The following is a 27,825-nucleotide window of genomic DNA, read 5'->3' on the forward strand; positions in this document are numbered from 1 at the left end:
CGTTTCTGTTTTATTTTTTCTTTAATTAATTATCTTTCTGTCACATACCTAATTTTTCATGTCTGGAAAGTACTTTTGCAATTTTAACGCTGATAACCTTATTCGAAGGGATCATTTATCTCTAGGATTTATTTATTAATCAGCCCATTCCTCACAGTCTCTGACGAAACAGCTATTGAAATTAGCGATAAATTTGCATTTTACGGGTAGGTAAAAAGCGATAGTGGAAACGGTTACGTCTCCTAAATGGCAGCTATTTCCGTTTCAGATTACGATCAGAAATCTCAGCTGTGCCACTCGACGGCCCGAACAGGACCTCCAAGGCTGTGACACAGGCGAACCACATCACGAAATTCTTTCTCTCCTCTGCCCAAAACAGAATGAGTTTGAGACCTTAATCTCCTAAACAGTGAAATCTGCCCCATTGATTTTTTTTTTTTTTTAGCTGGAGGGTTTCTATTCTATTTCTTTCTTTCAAGGGAACACGTCACTCCATTTAGTTCTGAGAAAAAAAAAATTTAAAAAAGGAAAAATGTCCCAACAAGAGGGAAAAAAACACAAAAAAACACAAAAGCAAGCACAACAAAAATCTCTCTAGAGTTTTCATTTCCCTGGATATGAAAAGGAAAGAATATCTGGTTCCAAAAGTTTAATAGTTTTACTCACTGGAAAGATACGAAAGAGGATTTCCCCCGTAACCATTTTATGCACCTGAATATGATTATTACTAAAGTTACTGCGGCTGGATGCACCGATGTTCATACAAGGATCGGTTTAATTCGCGTTTTATTGCAGCCTCAGCGCTAATGGGCTGGGTTTAGCGGAGGTTGTGGATGATACGCTGGAACCTCACTGCAGCCAGAGTTTGAATAACAACGCGACGAACCTCCGAGCGCAACAGTAACAGCAATAACTCCTAATTCCTTACAGCAAAATGGGGAACAACGTCGTTTTTAACGTCCGAACGGTTTTCCCGGCCGAAACGCTGCGCTCCAGGGGAGCCCCGCTACCCTCTGCGCTTCGGGGGGAGATAGGGCTGGGGGCGGGGGTGTCCCTTTGGCGTTCATTGCGGGTGCATCAGCCGCGGGCCGGGGGCGCGGGGCTGCTCGGGCCGGGGCGGAGGCGGGCGCGGGGCCAGCGGGGCGCTCCCCCCGGCCGCGGCGGCGGGGCCCCCTGGAAGGGCGGCGGGGCCGGGGCGGCGGGGCCGGGGGGCGCTGATTGGGCTGCGGGCGGCCGAGCCGCGCCGCCCCCGCCCCGCGGCTCCGCCCGGCCCCCGCCGCCGCAGTGACACTAATGAGCGAGTTCTTCCCACAGGTCTCCTGCCTGGAAGTGCTGACAGATCAAGGCAACAAATTTCAATTACAAGCCCTAATTTGTGTCCGCAGAGCGTTTGTTACCCATGTCAGCCCTGCCTGGCCCATCAGACGGGGCAGAACGTGGAGGAGGAGGAGGAGGAGGGGGAGAGAAAGAACGCATCTGCAGAAAGGAATAGATTTTTTTTCCACTTTAAAAAAACCCAAAACAATCCCCCCCTCCCAAAAAAAAAAAAACAAACTTGGCTGATAACTCGGATTTAAAAAGAAAGGCGAGGAAAAGCCCCAGCCCCTTGCCTGCGCGGTCGGGAGGACGGGAGGGCGGCCGGCGCGGCGGGCCGGGCGCGGGTGCCGGTGCCGGCGGCCGCGGGGCGCCTGGATGCACGGGCTGTAGGGCGGCGGGCATGGCCGACAAGCGGCGGTCCTCGCCAGGCACCACCATGAGCCTCAAGGCTCACGCCTTCTCCGTGGAGGCTCTCATCGGGGCCGAGAAGCAACAGCAGCAGCAGCAGCCGCCGCCGCGGCAGCCCAAGCGGCGGAAGCTGGGCGGCGAGGACGAAGCGGCGGAGGACGAAGGCGGCAGCGGCTGCTGCACCAAGAGCTCTCCCGGAGCTGCCGCCGGCAGGACCTGCGGCGAGATGGACCTGGGCTGTGCCGCCCGCGCCCCGGCCGGTGAGTGCCAACCCGCGCCCCGCGCTGCCCGCCTCCCCGCTCCTCGGCGAGGCTCGAGACCCCCTTTCCCCGCCGCGACCGGCGCTTCGATTCCCCCTTATCCCTTCTGTCTCCCCACGCTGCGTGGGCACCCACCACCCTTCCGCTGGCCTGGCGCTGAGCATCCGCGGGGCCCCTCGGACGCCGGACGGGGCAGGGCGGCTGCCGGGGGGGCTGTCGGTGCCGCAGCGCGGTGGAGCGACGGCGGGGGGCTGTCCCGAGCCTTGCTTCCGAGGAAAGGCAAAAGCGCTTTATACGGCACGCATTTGTATGTGTGCTGCTAAAAGTGCATATGCGACTATGTATATAACTATGTGTGCATATATATATGTGTGTGTATATATATATATATGTGTACATACAACAGCTTCATATTTATTATGTGTGTAATTTGCTGTGTGTGGAGGGGAGCGCAGTTTCACGCGGCGAACGCGATGCGCCTTCGGCCTCGCACCCCGGACGGGCCGCCCGCCGCGGCGCTGGGACAGCCCGGCGCTGCCAGCCCGGCCGTGCTGCCGCGGTCCCGGCGCTCGGCTCGCCCCCTCCCCGGAGCCGAGGCCGGGCAGGCCGTCGCTGCCGCCGGGCTGGCTGGTCGGCCGGGGCTGAGGGAGCCCTCGATGGCGAATTCGCTCTGCCCCGGCCGCTCTCGCTTCCTCCGCTCTCTCCGCAGGCGGCTGCGAGGAGGGGTTCCTGGCGGCCTCCCCGGCCGCCTCCCCCGGCGGCTCCCCCAAGGGCTCCCGGCCCGGCTCGCCGCTGCCCACGCCGCAGGCGCCGCGGGTGGACCTGCAGGGCGCCGAGCTCTGGAAGCGCTTCCACGAGATCGGCACCGAGATGATCATCACCAAGGCGGGAAGGTAACGGGCACGGCGGGGCCGCCACCCGCGCTCCCGGGCGGGCGGGCACTTCAAAGCGGGCCGAAGCGGGGGAACCCTCCAGATTTACGAGGCAGGTAGATGGCGATAATGTTGGATGGGCACGGGAGCATGTGGCGCTTCGGGTTTCCTGTTCATTAGGGCGAGGTCTGGGAGCGCCGAGCCCTTCTGGGGGGGAAGCTTTTCCCCTTTCCAGGGGATACACATGGTAAAAACCTGGGAAGTATAAAAGTATTTGAACTTATTAGAAATTACAAAAACATATTTTATTGAATCCATATGCTACCGTCTGCATTTTCAGAGAGGCTTTATTAATGATTGAAACGCAGTCTTAAACAGCACAAAGCTGCATTTGTCTTAAGAGAGTCCAGTCGGGGAATTTCTGTTTTATCTTACAGGTGCACTGAAATAACAGCAAAAACTAGTTAGCCATAGTCATGTTTTTTCTCTCCTGCTTATACAGAAATGGCGGAGATAGGATTTTTGTTTCCAGTAACTACTTTTAATAGATTTTTTAAAAATATATGTATATATATTTTAGCACAGCAGCAAATAATGTGTAAAGTGGAATAACTTTCAGGTTTATAAAATGCAGAAGAGTATTTTATTAGATTGCAGTCAGGAGGTTGTTTTTTTTTTTTTAATTTCTTTTTTTTTCTGATAGTTTTCTGATAAAAAGCATGCCAAGCTAAGAGATGAGGGCAGTTTTATGTTAAAACCACCTCGTTGGTTAATTAATCCGTTTCTCCACACGAGGATCTAAATCTTGAACGTTTGGGTTTTCGGCGTTTTTGTTTTATTTTTTTTTCCCAGAAATTTGTTCATAGATTCGTTTCTGCTTTCAATAAAGGAGTTTTACTATACCTTTCAAAGACAGAGTAGCTCTCGCACTTCACCTTTAGTAAGTTGCAGACAGGAAGTCCCGTGTCAATAAAGACCATATTGTTGGTTTAGAGCATGGCACATTGGCTTTTATAGCTGCATCCTTGCGGTGTTGATAATTGTATCACCGTGGATTTAGCTTTCTAATTCGCTGCTACAGCAACGATACACCATTTTCTGCTGTCACTTGAAACTTTCGTGGCAATTTGCCTTTCCGTAAGCCTTGGCTTCCTGGGTGGAGGTGGTGTTTGCACATCTCTAGGAATACATTTCTTCCTAATATCTCAAATGGGCTTTAAATGTGTGTACTGCTAAAGCAAAGTCTCAAACCCAAATGATTTACTGTCTAACAATAAAGTTGAAATGATGTGGTAATAGCTGTACTCCCAAAGCGTATCCCCAAACATACGAAGCATTGTTCGAGTAAATGCACTTTAGAAATCTGTTTTGACATATCGAATGGGCCATTTCATGACTATGTAACTATAATCGTCCAAAAGGACTCTGTAGGCTAAAAGGAAGAACGAGAAAAATCCCACGAAGAGGTTACTTTTCCTAAACAACCATTCCCGAGTCTGTTTCGGATTAAAAATGACCTCTCTCTTTCCAATGTTCAGGCGGATGTTTCCTGCAATGAGAGTGAAGATCTCAGGTTTAGACCCACATCAGCAGTATTATATTGCTATGGATATTGTGCCAGTGGATAACAAAAGATACAGGTATGGTGACTTTAGGCAAAAATCATATGGTGTAAGCTATAGTGTGCTTGGCTGATGTAAGAAAATATTAACACAACATAAATTAGCAGAAGATCATGTTTAACTCTCCTTAAAGTTCTTATTTTCATCCCAGTGTATTTTAAAGGACCATATTGTACCAAGTATGCAAAAGCAACTAAAATTTGTGTTGAAGCTCTTTATGATACATTTACCTCACGCTGAGTATGTACTGTGGGCCGATGCTCAGGTTTGGCTTTCAGAGTGCAGTTATACTGCAGTCAGGAAATACTATCATATTTTAGTCCTCCTCCTGTCAGTGGAAATTATTTCCTTTTAACAAATAAATATGAAAAAGTACTTTTTTAGTGCCAAATGATATTAACTTTAATAAATAATATTAATAGCATGAATACCTGATTTAAATACTTATAAGATATCTTGTAAGTCATGCTTCAAATTACTTATATAATTTAATTTAAAAGATGTTTGTGACTGAGATACTTGGTTGCTTAGACTCAAAAAAGGTAATGTTTCCAATTACTATTATTTAAAGAATTAATGGCATTGTTGTCTGGAGAAGGAAGTGAGGAACAAAAGAGGTTGTTCTTTGAACATTTAGGAGTAGAAATTTTGTGCTGAAGCGCTCACTGTTTCAAGGGTAGTTTTGTTTTCAGGGAGCTGTTGGGCTCTGCAGAAGCCACCAGTGCTGTAGAAATGTTTGCAAGATTGGGCCCACAGCAGTTCCTGTTGTGAGTTGAAGCCGTTTCCAAAGTCTTGCTTTACAGATGCAATCCCATGCTCCAGAGTAGCCGAGGGGAAAGCCTGGCCAGAGTAGTTCAGAGGAGACAGGATCAGGTCTTTACCAATTGCGGGTTTGATTGTTTTAACCTATACTTACTATAACGTAGGGAAAACCGCTGCAGATTTAATTCTAGAACTAGGAATATTTCAGACCAAGATTAGAAGGTTGATTCTGCAGGAATGCTGCCTTGTTTCCTAAGCAAATGTTGCCCTGTTTTTCCTGTACTTACCTCATTGACTGCTATTTTGTCATTTTCTTGTGTGATGTATAAGACCTTTCTTAGGACCATTTTAGATTTCGCTCAACACAGAACGTCAGATACCAGGGCTGATGCTGCCCAGCATATATGGTCAGGGGAGTCTTTCCTGTCTCTACCACAGAGGAAAAAATACTTCTTTTTCCTTGTACCAGTGCAGTGCCGTTCAAATGGAACCTTTTCGCTTTGTGTTGCATGTGTGCATTTACTTAACAATCTAAACATATAATTCCTAGAAGGCCTGAATAAATAATATAATAAATTCATAGATAAAGCAAGATAATAATTCAAAATTAATTAAAATGTTAATACTAAAAATTAAAAGCAGTTATATGGAGTATGAATTGTTTAAACCTAATTTCATTTAAAATAACTATAATCATACTGATCTGCACTGTCTCTACAGTGTGATACATGGTGCCTGGATAACTGAAGTAACTTAAGAGTTGTATGAAGGGTAGTATTTTCTTAGTTGACAAACTTGATTTTTTTAATATTCGTGTATTAGTAGCCATGCCTTTAAGCTTTCCGCTAAATATTAATGTTTTACATGTTTTGCTTGATGTCTCTTCTCATTCTGTTCTGTGCTTTTTATTGCTGACTGGCTGTTCGTGCAGCTTCACACACTGTCTTGCAGATTTTTAGATTTCATAGATGTGACAGCAATCACATGGAACCTAATCTCTAGCTGACAGAGCAGATAGCAAAACTAATGGAAATGAAGAAAATTACACCTAGGTCTGGATTTCTAGCAAAATTTGACCTTATAAATATTTGTAAGCTTAAACTGTAGCTCAAAATGTGTATTTATCACTAGATTTGTATTTATGTGTATTTATAACTTTATTTACTTTTCTAGGAAAACATATATTTAGTATAAACCAAGAAATGTAAAATAAATTAAAAATGTTACAACAGCGATCTGGGGTGGAGAATTTGTCTCCAGGAGAGAATTTTCACCACCATTCTAGATCTTAGCTATGCCGCTGGATTTGAATTTGTATGGAGCGATACCTGCATTGGTTCATTTTGTTTTCTGTTCTGACTACGTTGCTTGTCTTTTTCTAATACGGAACTGAAATCTGCAAAGATATGATTTGATAAAATTGTTCACATTTTAATTAAAAAATGCAGCTGAATGACTGGATTTTTACTGTACTTGAAAAAAAATAACTTTTGATTTAATACTTCTAAAGATGCTTTGTGAAGTGTCTACCTTCAAAATAGGTTTTCAACCAAAGCAGGCACATTTTTTGTTTAAAATCACCTCGTCAGCATTGGCCTCTGTGTTTTAATTTTTTAACCTTTTTGCAATACTATTCAAGCCCATTAATATGGTCTACCGAAATATCAAGAGCGTAGTTTCGCATACTTTCATTCTTTTTCCCAATCACTATGTTCTTTCCCTTCAATAGCTTTATTTATAGTCTTATATTAGAGTGAGCATGATTCCAAATATGCAATTACTACTCAATTTGATAAAAGAAGGACCAGATTCTTCCCTGTTTGCTGATGCCTTTTCAGAGCAGAGCTGTAGTAATCAATGAACTGATACCATCTTAAAGCTCATTTTGAAGCCGAGTGTTGAGACTCTGGCTGCTTTTAGGAACAGTAAGGTCAGATCAGAGCATGGATTTTAACCTTATTTTTGCAAGTGCCAGGATTATGTTTTGAAACAAAGAAAACCATTATTTTTATTTATTTATACAAAATTTTGTCCTTTAATGCTTTGCTAATTGTTGGGTTTTTGCTGTGAGCATGGGACCTAATTTGTTAATGCTGAATGGGTCTAATAAATTGTGTTGGTGCTTGTGGTTAAATGTATTTGTTTTCTTTTTACAGGTATGTTTATCACAGTTCCAAGTGGATGGTGGCTGGTAATGCTGACTCCCCGGTGCCGCCTCGTGTTTACATCCACCCTGATTCGCCCGCCTCGGGGGAGACGTGGATGAGACAAGTGATCAGCTTTGACAAGCTGAAGCTTACCAACAACGAGCTGGATGATCAAGGGCATGTGAGTACTTGCTCTTTGGTGGCATTATGTGTAGGCACATTGCTCAGCCCTGAGAGGCTCTGACGTACAGCTTCGGGGTGCCAGAAATAGGCTTGACTTTTCAGAGTTGTTTTGGAACTTTACTTGTCCAGATCTAAAAGCTTCTTACTTTCTGCTCTGATAATTAACTGCTTATTAGAGCCTGCTGTTTTACTCCCCCCTCAAATAGAGAACTCCTCCTGCAAAGTAAGCCTTTACAAGGCTAAATTGCCTAATACAGAGGGGCAGAATTGCTCTCAGTATTTCCCACCGACCGTGTTACTTGCAACTTCTGCTGCGATCGAAAAGGACGCCTAAATTCACAAGTGGCTAGGAGAAACATTAATAGTGTCTAATAACTTCACGTGAATAAAACTACACAAGTATTTTCTTAACCCAAACGTTTGTGTGAAATCCCGTGAGGTGTTAATAATTGCAGTCAAAAACGAACAACATGGGAGCTGGGTTTGCTCCGATGATGATTTATTACATACCTTATGAAGCAAGACCCTTTCACAGCTGAGGCTCATTACTTCTGAAAAAACTGGCGAAGACGTATGCAGTATGAGTGTTCTGTTTGCAAGTTCTAAATTATTTAGTTATGACATTATCTAATGTGACAAAATGTGTTATGTTAATATTTCCTTTTCTCTTCAAAACTGTTGAAACATGACAGATGTAAGCCAGTATCATTCCAGCAATCCCTAAAATAGTTTTACTTGACACCTTAAGAAATAATTAAAAAATGATGATTGTTTTTAGTTAGGGTGAAGTCTTTGATTTTACAAACCCCTGTAATAAATGGCAAATGTTGGCATCTTTTCAGACGGAGCATCAAGTTCCAAGAGGTAGAGTTTTAAGATGTTAGAGGAAAGTTTGAGGCAGGATGTGGATTCCGTTATCCTTAGCGTAACCAAATTTATTAACCAGGATACTTTCTCCTTCAAGGAGAGGAGTGAAAGAGAATGTACCTGGCAGAGAGCATAAAGATACCACACTCATCTTTCAGTATGGTTGTAACTCTGATATTGAGCCAGGTGTTTTGCTAATACGCAGTCTGAGATTTTCCCCCCTTATTTGTGTTTGCAATTGCGATTAATGGAGGCAGAAATACAAGAGTGTGCTGACCTACCAAATGTGATAACAAGGATAAAAAGACTTTCATTTGTGCAATAATTTTTTTGGTTTTATTTTGTTTTTCTTTAAAAGGTATGTGGGTGTTCACATCTCTTAAGTTAGCAGTGCTTTTCTTAGGATAATACAAATGAGGTTTTATTTTTGCTACTTTCCAGAAATACGGTCATGGAGTCTGATTTGGCAGTGTCCATTTGAGTTAAGATTAGCACATGATGTTCCCTTAGTTTCCCCAGCATTTGTGTATTTGTGACTCCTCTCAAGTGGGAGTTGTTTTCCCTGAATCCTGAGTCTATTGTAAGGGCTCTGAAAGTGAGGCAGATGCAAATGGATAAAATGTTGTTTTTCCAGCAGCGAGCTGGTTTTTGTACTGGGTGGTGCAGAGGGATGATCTGTGGGTGCTGTGGTCCACCTGTGCATTTGCAGTTGCAAACTGCCCTGTGATAAAATCTCAGCTATGCAGAGAATTGTGTTACGGTGTTTTTCCATCCCAGATTTTAGCTTTGTTTTGTTCTGAACTGAAACCTGTGTAGTGTACACATCGCCCTGTTATTTGTAATACGGGGAGATATAAATTTTCTGGTCTTTAGTTAAGTATTTTGGCTTGGAAACGAGGGAAGCAAAGCTCAAGTCCGGTCATTTGAGACACATTGAACTGATTCAGAGCTGTGGCAGTGCCCCTCCTCCCCAAAATGGAAATTTAAGTATTAAAATAAAAGGACAAAAGAAGGATGACTGTAAAATAATTTCATATTTCTCAAATCTGGGAAATTGCAAACATGTCATTCATAATTACCAGAAAAGGCAAAAGCAGAAAGCAGAGAAGTGTCTCTTCCAATGGGTACATTTTTTCTTTTAAAGCTATGGTAGTGTGGAATGCTGTATTGAAAAAGCTATGTAGCCTCTGAATGCCTCTAGCAATAATGGAAAACGAATAATCATATTTTGTGATGAATATAAAAAACAATTGTTTCTCATAAGCAGGAAGAAACCATTTTTCTCGGGAGGGTACCAGGGGACGGATGGCGAATTAGAAGAGCTATGAGTCAATGCTGTAGTGTCCCTCCAATATTTCTTCTGATATCAGAAGTTCTGACTCTCCCACCCCTGTATGGGGCATGGGGTATATTTTTAGATTATTAGAAAGTGTTTTTTTTCCTCTTGTGTGTAGGCAGAGTGGTTCAGAGTAGAAGCTTGATGGGGTTTCCACCAAGCAGCATTGGCCTTTAGCTGTTCTTTGGGAGTGCTTTCCCTGCTTTCTGCTTCTGGCAATTCAATCCTTGTTGAAATTGTTCCTTTATGCTTCCTGTGCTGATCAAAGGTGCAAGCTTTTACAGAGTTTTTGTGTGAAAATCCCAGGGCTAGGTTTTGGTCTTGCAGGTGTTGAGGGAGGGAGTTTGCATGATATCAATCTAGAACCCTTTAACCTATTCTAGAGCCTGAACTCTCAGAATCTCTGAGAGAGGTGGCCCGTGTCGGTGGGAATAGAGAGTGCAAATAGGCACTAAGGTAGAATTCCTATGCAGTATTTATGTGGTGGTAGTAGCTGGTTGTAGCCAGTTCATTCTCCTTGCATGGTGTTGCCCTGGGATTAGCATTCTGTGGAAGGAGATCGGCCATCTCTAGGAGACGCTGCTCGAGCACTTTCCAGGTTCTGTACTGCCTGCTGCTGTTCTCATCAGCATTTCAAGTGGGAGTTTGTGACTATGCAATTTTGTAGTGCTGCTCAGCTCAGAGATTTTGAACTACATATCTGCACAAAGGACGCTCTCTGATACATGGGTTCCACTTGCAGTCTGCGGAGATGAAGTGAAATTTGTGCAGACGTGTTTTCCTTGTGTGTTTCTGATCTCAAAAGGAGTTCCAGGGTGAATTCCCTGCTTTGGAAATGCTGTGTTCTTACAGAGTCGTTAAGACACACACTGTGGCTTTTGTGTGTTTCATCTAAGTTGTGATGCTAAGGAAAAGTAAACCTGGATTTTGCAGTTGTGGCTGGAAAGTGCATGGTCTGGATGTTCTTTGTTAATGCCTCTCATCCCTCTCTCATCTGTGGAGTGCTGCATTGTCAAAGCAGTCTCTCCCTCCAGCTGGTTAGAGCTGGCTAATTTTTCTATTTCAATGCAGTTTTTAAACTGCATTTCAGTGGAGGGGAAAAGTCAATATTTTTAATGCTATTTTCCATGCTTTTCAACTGAATATTTTTTGATGCAGAGGAACATCTTTTAACTTTTAGTGAAAATGAGGCTGTTAGTGTGTTAATTGTTCCTTGGTGGTTGGGGTGGGTTTTTTCCCCATTTAAAAGTGGGGCGAGGCTGGAAGCAGAGGCGGACTGTAACTCTGCCCAGACTTGGCTCCAAGCAGTGAGCTCTGCTTACAGTCAGTGGGCAGTTATATGTTCTTGTCACAATGAAAAGCTGTGAAACATCAGTATTTGCACTTGCAGTTTTTGTCTTAGTGCAGAGGGAATCCATGCTCCTCAGCCCCACACACTTCCCTAACTGCAGAGAGCCTGAGTGCTTGTGCTTTGGAGGGAGGACGAAGGAAGATTTTTGGCAAAAGCAGCAGCAAGGACTGTGTTGGTAGTGGGGAGATGTCTGGGTAGTCTTGGCAATGCCAAGTTGCTGGAGGATTGGCGTCTCCCCTGTGAAGGAGCATCTGGCTCTCATTTGTTCTGGCTGAGATGGTTGTGCCATGGTGATGCTCGTGCTGAGGTCTCATTGTGGCAGCAGCTCTCAAAAGCCATTGCAAAGGCAATCCCAGCTCTGTGTGTCTGCAGGTGCTCTGGTGGCCTTTGCTCTGCCTCCTACCTGTGGGCTCCTTGCTGCGGTGTCCTCCGCCTGGTCGTGGCTTCTTGAGAGCTGCTGTGGCCAAAGTATAATTTTACTTTTTGTGAGAGAGGTTTATTCCCACATGAAGTGTTTTAATCTTGTTCTGTAAGGACTTTGTAGAGAGGGCCAGGCTCTTCAGCTGTGAGTCAAATGTAATGCCAGTTCATATTTGGGAACACAGACTTCCAGTTGGGGTTTTTTGGTGTTGGATTTTAAGGACATGAAGGGAAAGTTGCTGTTTCTGCAGATAAACTGTTAGATCCCACTGGTGCTTCTGAATGTGCAAGCATTGTGAAATGTAAAGCTGCAATCTACTTTTCCTTAGCTTTTTCTTCACTGTAGCTTTAGGTGATGCTTTGAATAATGGAGCTAAACTTTTTTTGGAGTGGATGTTGCATTTTCCTCTCCTTTTATGTCCTGTCTTCATATGTTGCTCTTTAATTCACAAGGGCTTTGCAGATATGCATTATTTAGAGTTCAGAGTCCTTCAGATCACTCACAAACATTCTTAGAACCTATTGTTAGAAGACATGGTACAAAATCAAGAAAAAAAGTTATTGCTATGGATTTGCTCATTGCCAAAAGGGGGTGTCAGCGCAGGAAATTTCAGTACACGACAGAGACCAGACAGGTTGCTCTTAGGAGATGACATGGATCAGTTTGGCTGTAATAGCGACCCAGATAAGAAGTGGGAGGTGTTCATCTCTGTGCTGTTTTGATTTCACTTGTTCTGATGTGTGAGCAGAGCTCTTCGTAGCTGCCAGGGTTATCGCTGATGTGTGCGCCAGCAGTGGTTTGCACCACAGAGCTGATGGGGTCAAGTAATCTGTGTGGGAGAGAAAGTGGCATGCTCAGTGGCACACAGACAAATGGCAAGGCACAGAATAGCAGAGGATTTGAACATCTTTTCTTGATCATTTCTTTTTCTGTTGCACCAATATCTCCCCTGGTACCACTGGGTGTTCACAGGAAAACAGGGTGAGGAATGTGCTGTCCTCTCTGCATTTTCATTTTGTGGATCTTTGCCGCTGGAGAACTGAAAGGAGTGCTGTAAAAGAGAAAATACTTTTGCACAATAAAAAATCTTGCTCTGTTCAAGTTTTCAGAAACTCAGAAAAGACTTTATATGAGAACATCTATAGGGCACTCCCCAAGCAAATTAATGGGAGCCTGTGATGTCATTGTCAAAACCATACTCAAAGGCTAATAAAACCCCTAATTATCCAGAAACTTGCCTTACCAAAACAGGGTCATGTAATCTGGCCAGGACCAAGTATGTTAAACTAGCCAAACTCTGGTTTGTCCAAATGAATGTAATGTCCTCTGTGTAATTTGGGTGAATGAACTTCCATCGTGTCTGACATAGGGGCTCTGTTGAGTGCTTGAGCACACGCACATCCTGAGCCTGCTCAAGGAGCAGGAAATTAAAAAGCTTCCCCAGAATGTTGATTAGTGGTTCCACAGGCCAATAGCCATAGGACTATTTATTTATCAAGTTACTAATTTCTTAGGGCTTCCAACAATAATAGTTGAACTTTAATTTTTTTTCTTGAAATCTTCTATTTTAATAGTGGTTACCTGAAGTGGAGTAAAATAGAGGAAAAATTCTGTATTTTAATTCTCCTTTAAAATTGGGTTGCAGTACCAAGAGGTATTTGTGTGGTTAATTTTATGAAGTACAAGTTAATCTTCTTCTCTTTTATGATTTATTTTTGTTTGAGTTTTTGTATGCTGGGAGGATTTTTTTTAAGATTTAAATCATTGTCTGTTTTATAAATTGATTGTTATTAACACTTCAGAATTTTGGGTTTTGTTATCATTTTACAACTAAGTTTATGCTTCTTCAGAATGTGAGAGTGTCAGCTTATGTTCCAACCAAGATTTGTTTCCAGCCTTTGGGATATAAGGAAAAAATTGCTCCAACAGCATATCCTAATGGTTCCAAAAACAAAACACAAATTTCTGCTGCTGTTAATCCAGTTAGGTCAGATCCAGACTTCAGTGGAAAAAAAGTGACAAAACTTTCATAATTCCTGTGGGACCTGGACTTCACTCTTGATTTCTCTTTTTTCCCTTTTTTCATTTTTTGAGCCCATTTCAATTGAGCTGATCTCGGAATTTGGAGCTCCTGAATTGTAATTTTTAAATGCTTAGGGTTGGCAATTATATAAGTGCACAGGGATTAGACTACTGTAACAAGAACCTCCAGAGGTTAAAGAAAACATTTGATTTCCAGTAAGTGGCATGGTAAACACATACCATAATCTGTTCCAAAAAGTTCTTAGTCCTGAAACAGCAGGGTGTCCTTTCTAACAAATGTTATCTTTTTCCTTTCATGACCGTGTAGATTATCCTTCACTCTATGCATAAATACCAGCCTCGTGTGCACGTCATCAGAAAAGACTGTGGTGATGATCTGTCCCCTGTCAAGCCCATCCCTTCGGGAGAAGGGGTGAAAGCCTTCTCCTTTCCAGAGACGGTTTTCACTACTGTCACAGCATACCAAAATCAACAGGTAATTTGGCCTTTCTGATTAGCATTTTACAGCCTTTTCAGAGCAGACCAGGGATGTAAGAGATAGGAGAAAAGCAAATACTTTCATTTTATCACTTATTAAACTGTATTATCTGCACCCTTTTTTTATTAAAAGTAGCTTTCACTTTAGTATTGTTGGAGGCTACAGCTGAGCCTTCAGAGATACTGCATGTTAAAAATCATTCTTATTATGGAGATCACAGGGTCTAATTAGCATGCTTAATATTGTCTTGATTATAAACACAGCATTGAAGAACAAGGCAAAGAACAGTTTAATTTTTAAAGGTCTTTCTGTACCTTTAAATGTAGATACGTGTCTGGAGAAAATTTTTAAAGCACTTTTGTTTCTGACTCCAGTGCTTTTAATACTCCCAGGACCTTAACAGAGAAGCTGAGTTCTGAAGAACATTGCAGTTGTTTGCATTAACTGCATTCAGCTTATATTATTAAGGGCAACTTATCTGGGTCCCCAAGGATTCAAAGTAAACTGCAGGTTGTATCATTCAGCTCTTCCTATCTCTCGTTTAACTATTAGCATACATAATAACACCGTTAGTGTTGTGACATTTTATTAATTCCATATAAATTATTGCAGCTGTATTCTTTAAAATTACACATGCATTGATAACTTTACAAAGAGAAGAGCAGGAGAGCTGTGTAAATACTGAAATATAAGTATTTGGTGACTTTCCCATGTATTAAAATAAATTATAGTTATTTGGGGTGTCGTGTGTTCTGCTCGGTTTTTGGTTGGTTGGTTTGGTTTTGGGGTTTTTTTCATGGAGGATAATAACCCAGAGATAATCTCTCTTTTCACATTTCCTTCTTGACCAGTACAGAAATAAATTTAATTTAAATTTTATTGCAGTTAGACAGTGTACTCTCTTAAATGAAGAATAACATTTGCCTGAAGCTTTTTCTCAGTAATTCCAACTGCTGTTTGTTAGCTTTACATACCTATTAGCATCTCCAGGGATATGCAAAAATAATGATCAGAAGATTGGTCCTTATTTTGCTATGCTTCAGGACAACCATCCTAAACCATACAAATATGAAGATGTTTCCTCTGTCAGTTTTTTTTCTTTCAGGAGAGTTGTTTCTGTGCTACTTTTCTGATTTACAGGTAATAATTTCTCTTAATCACATTCACAGATAACTCGTCTGAAGATTGATAGGAATCCATTCGCCAAAGGCTTTAGAGACTCAGGCCGTAACAGGTAAGTGTTGGGAAGGAACTGGGCTTGTTCCTGCTGGCAGAATCAGTTTGTGAAGGCTGTTCAAGGTGAACACTTGTACTTACAGACAAATTAATTTGGGTATTCAGACTCCTTGAGGGTCTCCACTCAATATTTCCCAGTAATGTTCTTTGTGGTGAGTTCCCATTGCTACACCTGTGACCATCTGGGTCAAGAACAGACTGGCACTCAGCTCGACTCATATACTCAAGTTTCCTTTCTGTGGAAGCAGTGACACACCATGAAGGCTGAAAGTGGACTTAATGTTTATTCAGGTCCAGGATTTCATGCTGTGCCTGAAATCTCCTCTTTCTCCTGGCTGGAGACACAAGTTGCAGATACCATTGTCATACTACAAGCTCAGGTTCTCTTGTAAGTGGCATATAGCATGGATTAATGGCTGTTTTCCTCATTAAGGAGGAGAAACTGGTTTGTGCAGTAACCTTTATTTAGTACACTTGCCTCGGAAGTGGGAGACCTGTGTTAAAGTGCCTGTTTAGTCTAAGGAGTTTTAAATCCACTTGCTAGGTGAATACCTTTTCTAGCAGGCTATACAAGACCTTGAAATGAGATTGGTTTCCACCTCATCAGTCTGGATGGACTGATTAATTGCTTGTTCTCTCTCTATCCATGAATCTTTCAAAATAGCAGTGGGAAATCTGAGTAGTGCAAAGTGGAGATTTAGGTCTGCTCCAGACTGCCAGTGCCGATGAGGTATTTTGTCTGAGGACTGTTTAATGCAAGCTACTTAAGCCTGTTTTGAATTGTATGTTAAACCATTTCAGCTAAAAAAAAAAGAGCAGTATTTCATTGTGGTGTATAGTATACATCAGTTCCAGCGACCACATTGTATTTGGTGTCTGCAGCTGCTATATTTATGACCAGGCCTTGCAGAGAAGGGAGCAGACTGTGCTGGTAGGAATCATCAGAGAGTTTCTTTTTGATTGTTGCTTTATTGAGGTTCTTTGTTAGCAGAAGCTACAGCATTAAAGCCCATTTTGTGCTTACACCTGAGGTACATAACACCTGAAACTGGAGAGCAAATGAAACTGGAAAATGAATACTTGTAGAAGGGATGAGGTAATTGTAAGGAAGCATTCACTCTAAGTATCTTTTCAGTATGTGTGAGATTTTGTCTTCTAGCAAGAAATCAGTATCTGTGTTCTGTGGCCACTGACATAAATGGAACTTTGCCCTCTTTTGTAGCCTTGTGGTTAGAAATTAAGTGATCAGTAGCTTCCAGGTAAATGCAGTGACTGAAGAAGCAAAACATACTGTGTGTACTGTAGGAAGAAAAAGGGTTACCGTATATGCCCTGGTTGAAAGCTCTCTCTCTCACAGGCAGTGTCTCTGCTGTGCTTGCTGTCTGCAGAATGATAAAATAAGTACATGGGACTTCCTAAAAAGTGTGAAACCCTAGTCCTCTGAAATATGCAAATTTAGGTGGACTTGTAATTTCTTCCATAATGTTATAAGAAACAAGAGAAGATAACCTTTTAGACAGAGAAGAAAGAATTGTTCAGAAACCAGTTTTGAAAAGGTTTTAATGTGGCAGAACAGCTCTGGAGTGACCTGAGAATCATGTAAGAGTACTGCATCTGCAACCACACAAATACAGTTATGGGACTGTGTGTATCCAGAGAGATTTTTTTTTTTGTTTGGCTATTAGGAATAGTCTGGTTCAGGTATTAGGAAAAATACAGGATATTTGGATTGAAAGTTATTTTTTATGGAAATGGATTAAGAAGGTGAATCCTGAAGGAAGAACCAGCATCTCTAAAATGTTTTGGAGCAGCCTTTAGATGAGGTCTGAGTGCTTTTACTCTACAAACACACTTGGTACAGAATTGACTCTGCAAACTTTTGATTGCAAATTGGCATTGTTTTACTGTAGTCAGTATCACCGTTTTCTTTTATAGTCTGCATTACTGGTTATGTGTGTTTGGGAATTCAGCTCAGAAGTTTAATTGTTGAGGAAAATTTCTATTGGTATATTCAGTGGATTATTATTTTGCTCTGTTACTAAATACTGACATTAAATGTTAGGGTTCTGTTATCCTCATTGTTCTAGCTGTTGTGTTTATCATATTTTAGTTAGCAACAAGTTTAAAAAAAATACTGTGTTAAAAATTATACCTGACTGTTCAATATTGTTTCAATGCAGCTGTCTTACTCTGCACTACTGCATGCAGTAATTTGTTTAATTAAAAGTAAGCCATTCTATCTCATTCCCATTCAGTCCCACAGGCTATTTTACAGAAATCAGTAGCTTCACCCTTTAAAAACATTCCCTGTGCATTTGCAAAGTGCAACAGAATTTATGTGCTGAGAATAGTTTCATTCTTCAGTTGGGTCTTAAGTTTGACCCTGTAAAAACTTTTACTCAGGAAAGGACCAGAATTTCTCCCTTTAAATACTTTGGGAAAAATATAACTGTTTTGTTAAATAAACTTGGGCATTTGATAGCACAAATTAGAGTGGTGATAAAATGTGGAAATTGTTCAAAGGCATCTTGTATAAATTATCGCCTTGGCTACACTCCTCCAGGAGGTGGCTTTTATCTCCACTTTAACTAGAAATGAAAATTCACCATTACTGCAGAAAATTAAGGCTATCTTTTTAGTCCAGGTTCAGCTAATAAATGCTTTATAAATGTTTCCTGACAGACATTTGTATTCCTGCTGGAAGGAGTCGTATCGGAACATGTTGGTTGCTTCAAATCGGGCTATTTGCATAATTCAAGTTTATAAACTACTTCTGTTCAAAGGCAAGCACTTGTGTTTGGTGTGTGCCTGATGCTGACACTCAACAGGCCTCTGGGGCCCAGAAGCCAAAAATAACACCCAAATTATACCTCTAAGTTTATATACCTCTGAGGTGCATTATTCATAAATAACTGTCAGAAAACAAATGGGCCTTTACCTTCAGGAACCAGAGATTCTTATAAATAGTGTCTGCCACTATGTTTTCTCAGGACACTGTTGCAAGAAAATGGGTGAAGACTTTAAGTTTTAAAAGGCATTTTGCTTAGCAAAATGATGTTGTTTTATAAATGGTTTTAGTAGTAACACTGCTGTACATCCATGCCTTGCTCATGTTCTAAGCGTGATTTTCCAGCACAAGAGTAATGACCGGGAATCCTGTCTTAGTAGAAGTTGTTGGTGCATCACTTTTTTTCTAGGAAGAAATAGCAGATTATCCCTCTGGCAGTTAAAACTTTAACTATCAGAGGGATGATATCTTTAAGAAATAGCATACTAGCAAAACATTTAAATATAATTTTAGCCAAGTCTTCCCACTCAAACAGCCCTACCAAAAGGCCCAAAAATATTGAAATAGAGATCCAGGCTTGTGGAATTGGAAAACACTTTGTGTGTGGTCAGCCCAGTGGTTGCAAGCCTCTGTGGTCCCATGAATAGGCTGTAAGGCGCTTTTTAAAAGAGCAAAATCAAATTGAAAATAATCCTGAAATGTTACTAATTTTTGCATGTTTCTGAGATAGAGTATCCAGAGACATGTGGCAAAATGCAGCTTGCTTTCATGACACTGTGATTCTTTTGTTTTAAATAGAATGGGACTGGAAGCTCTGGTAGAGTCTTATGCCTTCTGGAGACCTTCACTGAGGACACTTACCTTTGAAGACATACCTGGGATACCCAAACAAGGTAATGAATGTCTTTGTGTTCTTTCAACACAAAAATAAAAGTGAAGCTTTGCCCATCATACCTTACAAAAGTCTAGGTAAGTGTTTCACTCACCAGACAGAAACAACCAACTAACCACAGTGCAGCCATCCCCCCTCCTCTGAGTTATTCTAAGTTAGAAAATGAATGCTACCTCAACCACTGTGGCAATAAAAATGTTAGATTGTAAAGAAAAATCAGATCACATGTGGAGGAGAATACCAGTTGCTTAAGGATTGAATAGCCTATTCCTTAGTGTTATGCTCTGGCTAGATAAAAAAGCTAGAGATCACTTACAGATGACTTTGGTTGTACACATCCAAACTGCAGTGCAGGAATTACTTGTGTTTTTAAGGAAAAAAAAAATGAATGAGAGAATAAATGTTCTTTTAAGTAATGAGTAAATAGGATAAAAGCTTAATTTTTTTTCTTCATGGAACCCCTTCTTGACTCTTAAAGACCTGAAAATTATTTAGGAAATGGACCAACAAATTTTATCTGCCTCCTAGAACTCAAAGAAATGGATCTCCTCTCCTTTTTGCTTTTTCCTGCTCCATACTGTTTGTTGGAAACCTCTTTGATTCCACTTTCCCCAATGAGAAAAAAATTAAATGGCCCCTTTGGACATACAGTGGAATCTCTGTACTCGTTTCTGAGTTCTTTGTTCTTTTACTTCCAGAATATGCCAATGCACATAGAAAACCTCTCAGCCTTTTTCCAGCTAAAGCAGACATATTGCTTCAAATTCTCTGCTTTTTCTGCTACCAAATTTACAAACATCCAGTCTACTTTCTTGATTGCAAAGTTGTGAAACATCTTCAGAGCAAAAATCTAGAACACAGAGAAATTCTGAGAAATCGCTTTTGTCAACTTCTTAGTTCACTCCTCTGAGAAATCCTGAGTATGAGTCCTTGATATAGACAACTGAAAGGAGGTTTTGTGCCAAGTCATAGATACACAATGAGTGTTGGCAGAGTTTTGGGTGTAGCATGGGGGATGGTCTCCAAAAGGCCTTTAATGAGAAGATAGGATGAGACCTGAAATGCCTTGTCAGACTGTGTAGGGCTGAAAGGCAGCTGACAGTGCAGTTAATCCATTTAGGAGACAGACCAGCCTTGTTGGCTGTTGTATGTAGGAGCATTGTTTGAGAGCAGGGGAGCTGCTGAACTTCTCACTTCTTTTTCTGCTGTTGCTTGAGGTTAAGATTGTTGAAGTTACTCTTGATGTTCTGAGGATGGAAACTGGGATCCTTGCAAAATCTTGAGTCATCTATACCTTGGACCTAGAGACTTTGCTAAAGACCCCATTTGAAAGTTGACCTGGTTGTTAAAGCTGGAAGTGCCCATCTTCAAGTAGTGGAGGCATTGATGAAAATTAAAAGAAAAATGTGTCTTGTACCAGGATTTCTGTAATGTGGCAGTGTCTAATGGTGCCTTGTGCTTGTGGTGTCCTGTTAACAGAGAAGCAGCAGCAGGCAGTGTTTGTTAATTATGTATTTTTCTTTTTACTAGCTCACCTATTATGATAATCTGTTAACTTTCTGACAGCACTTCTCTCTTTACAGCATCAAGCTGTTTGATTGTTAATGTGATTCATAAACAGAAGGTCTTCCTTGTTAAGAGTCTTCTGCCTGGGAGACTTGTAAAAGGCCCCAGTTAATTTTTCTACACTCAGTTTTCAGGAAGATGCAATCTTTTAAGGGAAGGAAATGTTCCTTGCAGCTGGGAAGCTTTCAGTCCTGAGAAAAGGCTTCACCAGTAGCAAGCAGTGTGTTTCCAGGAGCATTCAGCACTGGTATTTGTAATATAAAAAGTTCTGATGTCAGTAAATGAAGAATTTACAGACAGTTTGCTGCACACCTGCACATTCAGGAAATGAAGCAGCTATGTGCAATATTTAGCTTACACTTTTCCTGAAGTTGTTCTGAATTTTTTTGGTTGTTCTCAGAATTTTTTGATTGGAAGTCAGAAGTTTTTTCTTCTGAAGTTTTGTTCTGAAGTTGGGAAATCTCCTGGAGCTGCTATCTGTGAGAACCTCTGTCATCTGAGCTAAGGAGCTGGTTCCTCAGCTGGTGCTCTGACAGTGATAGTCAGGCACAGAGTGCTTGAAACACGTTCTTTATTGTAGCAAGAGCATAGACAAGCCAAAAATCACAATTTTGGAGAAGGCTTCCTGGGATGTGGTGCTCACTTGCCTACATCTTAACTGCCATGCAGTTTCCTTCCCTGTAGTATAAGAAGCAGTTAACCTTTTGGGCAGGAGCTCTAAGTATTGAGTGATGGTTGTAAAAATGTAACTTGAGTTCTCTTTCTTGGTCAAGTTGTTTCTTTAGAAATATGCATGTGATTTACTCACACATTTTCCTGCACTTGTATGTAAAGGTTTTTAATTAATTTGAGTTGGATTTCATCTCAAGGGTTATTATAAAAGACAAAGGTCTTGATCTTTCACCTAGGAAGTGGACTTTTCCCAATGTGCTTCTTACGCTGTAATATTCTCTTCCAGGAAATGCAGGTTCCTCTACTTTACTCCAGGGATCTGGCAGTGGAGTGCCATCTACCCACCCTCACCTTTTACCGGGTTCCCCTTGCTCATCTCCAGCCTTCCACCTCAGTCCCAACACCAGCCAGCTGTGTACCCTTGCTCCAGCTGACTACACAGCTTGTGCCCGCTCAGGCTTGACCCTGAACAGATACAGCAGCTCCTTGGCTGAAACCTACAACCGGCTCACAAACCAGACCAGCGAGACCTTTGCACCCCCAAGGACTCCCTCCTATGTTGGTGTGTCGAGCAGCACAACTGTGAACATGTCCATGAGTGGCAGCGATGGGGATGCATTCAGCTGCCCGCAGACTGGCTTGTCCATGCAGATTTCAGGGATGTCTCCGCAGCTCCAGTACATCATGCCTTCCCCATCCAGCAATGCCTTTACCACTAATCAAAGCCACCAAGGCTCCTACAACACGTTTAGACTGCACAGCCCCTGTGCGCTCTATGGATATAACTTTTCCACATCCCCTAAACTGGCTGCCAGTCCTGAGAAAATCGTTTCTTCCCAAGGAAGTTTCTTGGGGTCCTCGCCAAGTGGAACCATGACGGATCGGCAGATGTTGCCCCCCGTGGAAGGAGTACACTTACTTAGCAGTGGGGGGCAGCAGAATTTCTTTGACTCTAGGACCCTAGGAAGCTTGACACTCTCATCTTCTCAAGTGTCTGCACATATGGTTTGATGAAGCCTTTAAGTAAAAGTACAGTATGTTTGGTGTCTACAATGTATTTCTGTTGGAATACAAAAGGACACTCGATGTAGCTTGTAAAGTGTGTATATATATAATATGAGAGGAAGCTTTACTGAAATTTTGACTTGCTTGTGGCCAGATTATTCTCCTATTTTGAGTTACACAGAGTTTGCTGCGGTGCAGACTGCTTTAGTTTCCTGGTGTAATACACTTAGTTGTATAACACATTGGGACATATGCAACAAATTAAGTAAGACTTCCTCCCCTTTCCCCCTCCTCTGTTCTAACCCCTTTAAAGAATGAAGTGACACTTGGAGTATTAAACAACACAAAAAAGCCCACTTACATATCCTATAGTACTAGTGAGTTTCTTTAAAACATTCATACAATAAGCTGATGCACCAAAGGCATTTTACAGGTTTCTTCTCTGTTATAAGGGATACAAAGGGTATTTGGACTTCTTAGTGTTAAGCACCAAGCTTCCAGCCTAAAATAGAAGTTTAGCTAATGGATTATTTACAAAGTAAACTGAAAAGTTAGTTTGCCTTTTCATGTATGCTGTTTTTAGCTTATCAACAGCACAGCATTCTCAATAGGATTTGTTTTTTTCAGCATTAGTCTAGATTTATGATTATATATTTGATGCGTATTCAAATTGTGGTGATAGGAATAATTCAAACCAACAGCACTAGAAGCAGCATTCCTTTGTATGAAATGAACATTGGGGTGCTTAATTTTGTCAAAGGTAGGGCTTGATGCATTTTTCCCTCCATAAATATTACCTATTTACTGGACAGTAGGATATTCTAATGTATCTTTGTTTTTGTATTTTTACTTTTTTAAAGGAAATTGCAGTTTGATTTAGAAAAAGAAAAAAGAGCAGGATGAGAAATTCCATTATTGGTTTTACTTGTTTTGTGTGTGTGATGTATTTTGGATCTGTTTTTTTCCTTTTGTGTTTGCTTGGTTGGTTTTTTTTTGGTTTTGGTTTTTATTTTGTTTCGTTTTGTTTTTGTTTTTTAATAAAGGCAAAAGGTCCTGCATCCTCAGTATTTCAAAAATACATCACCTGTATCAATTAGGCAGATGAACCAGTTTGCCCAAAAGTGTTTCTGGAAGCACAGCATTGTCATAGCTGCCTTCCTGTTGCTCTGGTTTTGTCCTGGAATTCGAGAGGTTTCCTTTGTCTGGTTTCTAAATGGTACTTGTAAGAATGTAGATCACAGTCTGTTCCTGACCAGACTTCTCCAGAGTGACAAGGACACAGGGAGTCACTTACCATGGTGAAATTTCTGCCTTCATCTGCACCTGCACAGCCCAGGTGTCTACAGTCCTTCTCAAAAGCTGCCTGTCTGTCAGAGCTGAACCACAGAGGCTGTGAAACAAATTTTAGTGGCTGAGAGAACAGGTCATCTTCAACAGTATGCTAATCCTCATTTATATTGTGCAGGTGATGTAAAGGCATTCTAAAGTGGGTAGAGACGTAGTTAAAAATGCTTCCCCAGTCAGCATTGAAGGAGATTGAGGTCTTTCAGGTTTATGTTTGTTGGGTTTTTTTGGCAAAGGTGAATTTTCATGTGTCTCAAGTGTTTCTATATCTTTTCAGGCAAATACTTCTTCCCTCCTCACCAAATGTCAAATGTGCAAAACCAGCATGTTGCCTTATCCACTCTTACTTCAAAAAAAGACTCATTTCAGCTAATATTTCTTCACTGGGATGGAGATAATACATGCAGAAACAGCCCTCTTGCTACCTCCTCTTATCTGGGAATAGAGCAGCAATCTTTAAGCCTGTGCCTAAAGACTGCTTTATTTCTATTGGTTATGTATTTGTTTCTGTTAAAGATATGTGTAAAGTTCTGGTTCAAAGTTAGAAAGAGAAGATGATGCAATTGAGGTGATGTGGGCTTGCTTCTCTGTTGTCTTAAACTTTCTAAGTGACCTTTCTGAGAAAACCCAAGTTCACTCAGCCTCTATCAGATTTTTTTTTCTTCTGAAAAATGTGATAACAGCACTTCCTCTGAGGAAAGGGAGACAGTACATTGAAGATGAAGATCATCTTTACACTTGATGTGCTGTGGATAGTATGTTGCAGAAGAATGGCTGGGGAGTGTTCATACATGAGGATAACAGAGAGCATTTGTGTACTTCAGCTCTGTCCCTGGTCTTGGCAGTGTGGTGTCCTTTGAGGCAGACTTCCTAGAAAAGACCTGCAGCACTAAAAATGCTATTCAAACTGATGCTAATGGTATGTGAAATGCTTCTAAGGTGTGTAGAATATGGGAAAATTTTCAGCTATGCAAATTGTCATAGCTTTGTTGGTTTAAATTAAGGAGGAACTTGTGTATAGTTATTCCTGCTCTAGCCAAAACTTTGAAATTTTACAGTTGCAAAAATACATAAGTGGAAAGATGGTACAATTAATCTGTACTTGAAAAAGCATAAGTTGCCATATCAACTTAAGAACTGTGACTAGGTAGAAATGTGGAAGAGCTAAATCATGCATGTTCCTATAAGGAGAGGAAAAAAAAGGGGTTGTGCACAGATGTTCATGGTGGTGCTCCTGTCAAGACTATGTACTTTATTGTCTGGGAATTTTTTAGAACTGGTCTCTTATTTTTCCTCAAATTATTCTTATCATATAACCACACAATATTGTTTTATTTTTTTGCTTAAAATTTGAATCATATTGTAAATACTGGTTTGTCATTGTGAAAAGACTAGCTTTTTATCAGTACAGTAAATGCTATATATGCATTATATCTATAATTATATATCTGTATTTTACAAAAATGCCACAGAAAATATATTAAAGTGTGTATTCAAACACTTTTTACTACATTTGCAAAACTGAGAGGCTTTGGTCTATTTTTTTCACTACAGCTTCAACAAGACCAAAGGCAGTGACTTGAAGGTAAGCTCTGAATTTCAGAGACTGAAAACAACAAGTTCCAACAAATCCATGATTCTTTAACCACTTGCAGTTGGACCCTCTCTTGTTACTTCTATGCAAAACAATCATCCCAACAGATGCTGTGTATAAGAAGATACTTGGCTGGAAGCAGAGCTGTGAGGTTTTTATGTGGGGAAAAGGACTGAGCTGCTTGCCAGGGTCTTTAGCCAGTGATGGAGCTTTGGTACTTCTGGCAGCCCATGTCATCCCAGCTGTCAAGACCAGTTCAACTGCCCTGTATCGACTGGATCTGAGAAGTTAGCCCTTCCATGTGACCAGTTTCTTGAGCAGGAGCTTGGCACTCTGCACTTTTTCTCTCTCTATTTTTTTTGGTAATTTTCCCTTTGGTTCTTCTAGTTCTAAATGCAAGAAGCCATTGATTTTGAAGGCAGAATTTACAACCAATAGTCATCTGGGTATACTGTTACTCAGCAATGAGCAGCATTTCTCCCTCCAGAAATACTGTTAGGCATAGTGGCCTTATTTCCTATTGTACTGCAATAAATGATTCCATGTGACATAGGGCGCAGGGCCTGAAAATCTGATTACTTCAGAGACTAGGGTTTCATAGTCACTTAACACCAGCATTGTTGCAAATGACCAGAATTAGGACAAGAGAAGTAGGCATGAAATGCTCAATCATAAATATCAGGCCTCCAGGGAGAAGGAAAGCTTCTGTTTTTAATAAGAGAACATTTTTTTTTCTATAGCACCATCAGACTTTAGGAGGGCTCATTTCTGCTTCAGCAGAGAGACAACTGGAGCAACTTTAAAGTCATGGACATTGTTGTCATTAATACTAGTAAGCCTGTACCTTAAGCAGTTCAACAGAAAAAAATAGAAATCATCCTCAGAAGTAGCTCACAAGTTATGTGGATATATTTTTCCTATAAAGATAATATATCCAATTAATCTGTATGGAAGTGTATTTAAAAGGTTACAACTCATCATAATAAGCTTGTGCTTTTATGGGCATGACTCTGCACTTCAGATAATTTGTTAGCTGAGCTCTTCATTTATATCATCCTCAAGATTCAATATTTTGCCTTGTATCTAACAAAGTTGTAGATATGTCAATTTAATATATGCAAAACTACAGGAAAATTCATTCTCTGCCTTATAGTCCATCACATTCCTCAGCTGGATGGTTGATTCAAAACACTGACTTGGCGAGGTGACACATGCTTGTAAGAGGTCATGACTTGCATCCTTAGGAAATAACATTTCTAGGGAATTAAAGTTGCTTTAAATGCTTTTTGTCAATGCTGTTGTTTTTAAACTCTGAAATGGTGATTGTTACCCAAAAAATAATATTAAGTCCTTTGCAGTCACCACTTACTTTTGAAATCATATGTATTCACCACTTACTCTTGAAAAGCAGTGTTGAATTGGCCATAAAACCATCTCAGATAGCTAGTCCCCAAACAGAGGAATTACAGCAAAATGGGACTCTGAATCTTTTGCCTCAATTTTAGAACTTGAAGTCCATAAAGTAAATGCTTTTAAGAAGCATCTGTGAATCTGTGGGCAAATTCTATGGGCATATAGAAACACTCATCTGAATTTCATTTGTGTGTTAACTTCAGAGGTTTATTGGCACTTATATAGCCAATATCTCACATTTTTCACAACTGCAGAATGACCATTAAGCTTCCATGAGATGTATACATTTCCATTTTTTTTTCTTTGAGGCCTTTCTAAATGTTGGAGGTAGCACCCAGGTTTCAAGACAAGCACCTGGGCTCCAGTTTTGCAGCAGGGAGTGGTAGGAGACGTGGAGATCACACAAACAGAGCCTGCAGTGCCACCACACACTTTTGGAATGTCACAGGTGCTGTGGTGGCACCCACAATGTGTGGTTCTATCCAAGCATATCTCAGTGCACCTCTCACAGGAGGCTGTAGCCTAAACTGAGAGCTGACATCAAAGACTAGAAGGACAAAGTGTGATGTGAAAATCCTTGGTCTACATGAAAACTAGGCCATGGCAGTGAATGTTAAGCATAACCCAGCACAGACTTGGCCTTTGTCAATGCTGCTGCCACTTTGACTATTCCATGCCCTTATATTCATTTGCACACCACTGGATTTGTTTAGATGCTATAATAACGAGCCAAGAATAAATTTAGAGCACATTGGAGGAAGCCTGGACCCACTGTGGCCAGTGGTAATGTTGCCACTGACTTGAGCTTTATGGATCCCACATTTTCAGACCCTAAGACATCCCCCTTCTTGTCCTGGAGTGCTTTACCCACACAGCAGCTGTAGTCATAATGGTTTTGGCCATTTTTTTTGTCCATTCGTGATGTTTTTCAGATGGATAACTGTTTTTTGTATTTCACATTCTCATATTTTGTTTTTAAATTTGTGGTTCTGCAGTTTTTGAGCCATAGACTGAAAGACAAGAGAAGGCTGTGACTCATTGCTTCATCCCCCAGAAGCCTTGCCGATGGATGGTGTATCCTTTCCACTGCAGATAATTGACTATATATTTCCCCACAATGTTTTTATTGTATTTTACAGAGAAAAGTAATAAAAATAGAGGTTGTATCACAATCACAGCAGTGTTTCCATTCCTCAGGCAATGTTTTTCAGTAACCCAAAGGAAAACACCTCCCCACCCTTTCCTGGT

General features: G+C 41.1%; 1 protein-coding gene across 1 annotated transcript; it reads left to right on the forward strand.

Moving 5' to 3' along the window:
• Positions 1-1,689: 1,689 nt before the first annotated feature.
• Positions 1,690-25,029, forward strand: TBX18 (T-box transcription factor 18). The gene is made up of 8 exons (XM_033056680.1): positions 1,690-1,985; positions 2,632-2,878; positions 4,396-4,497; positions 7,398-7,569; positions 13,897-14,064; positions 15,237-15,301; positions 18,890-18,984; positions 21,508-25,029. Exons 1-8 carry the CDS (start codon positions 1,718-1,720, stop codon positions 22,230-22,232), a joined length of 1,842 nt encoding a protein of 613 aa, XP_032912571.1. The 5' UTR covers positions 1,690-1,717; the 3' UTR covers positions 22,233-25,029.
• The last annotated feature ends 2,796 nt before the right edge of the window (positions 25,030-27,825 follow it).

Source organism: Catharus ustulatus, chromosome 3 (assembly GCF_009819885.2).
Source record: "Catharus ustulatus isolate bCatUst1 chromosome 3, bCatUst1.pri.v2, whole genome shotgun sequence".
Lineage (NCBI taxonomy): Eukaryota > Metazoa > Chordata > Aves > Passeriformes > Turdidae > Catharus > Catharus ustulatus.

Coding starts and splice junctions, on each gene's coding strand:
- TBX18 (XM_033056680.1), top strand. CDS start 1,718: ATGGCCGACAAGCGGCGGTCCTCGCCAGGCACCACCATGAGCCTCAAG. Junction 2,879..4,395: donor ATCATCACCAAGGCGGGAAG/GTAACGGGCACG, acceptor TCCAATGTTCAG/GCGGATGTTTCCTGCAATGA. Junction 4,498..7,397: donor GTGGATAACAAAAGATACAG/GTATGGTGACTT, acceptor TTCTTTTTACAG/GTATGTTTATCACAGTTCCA.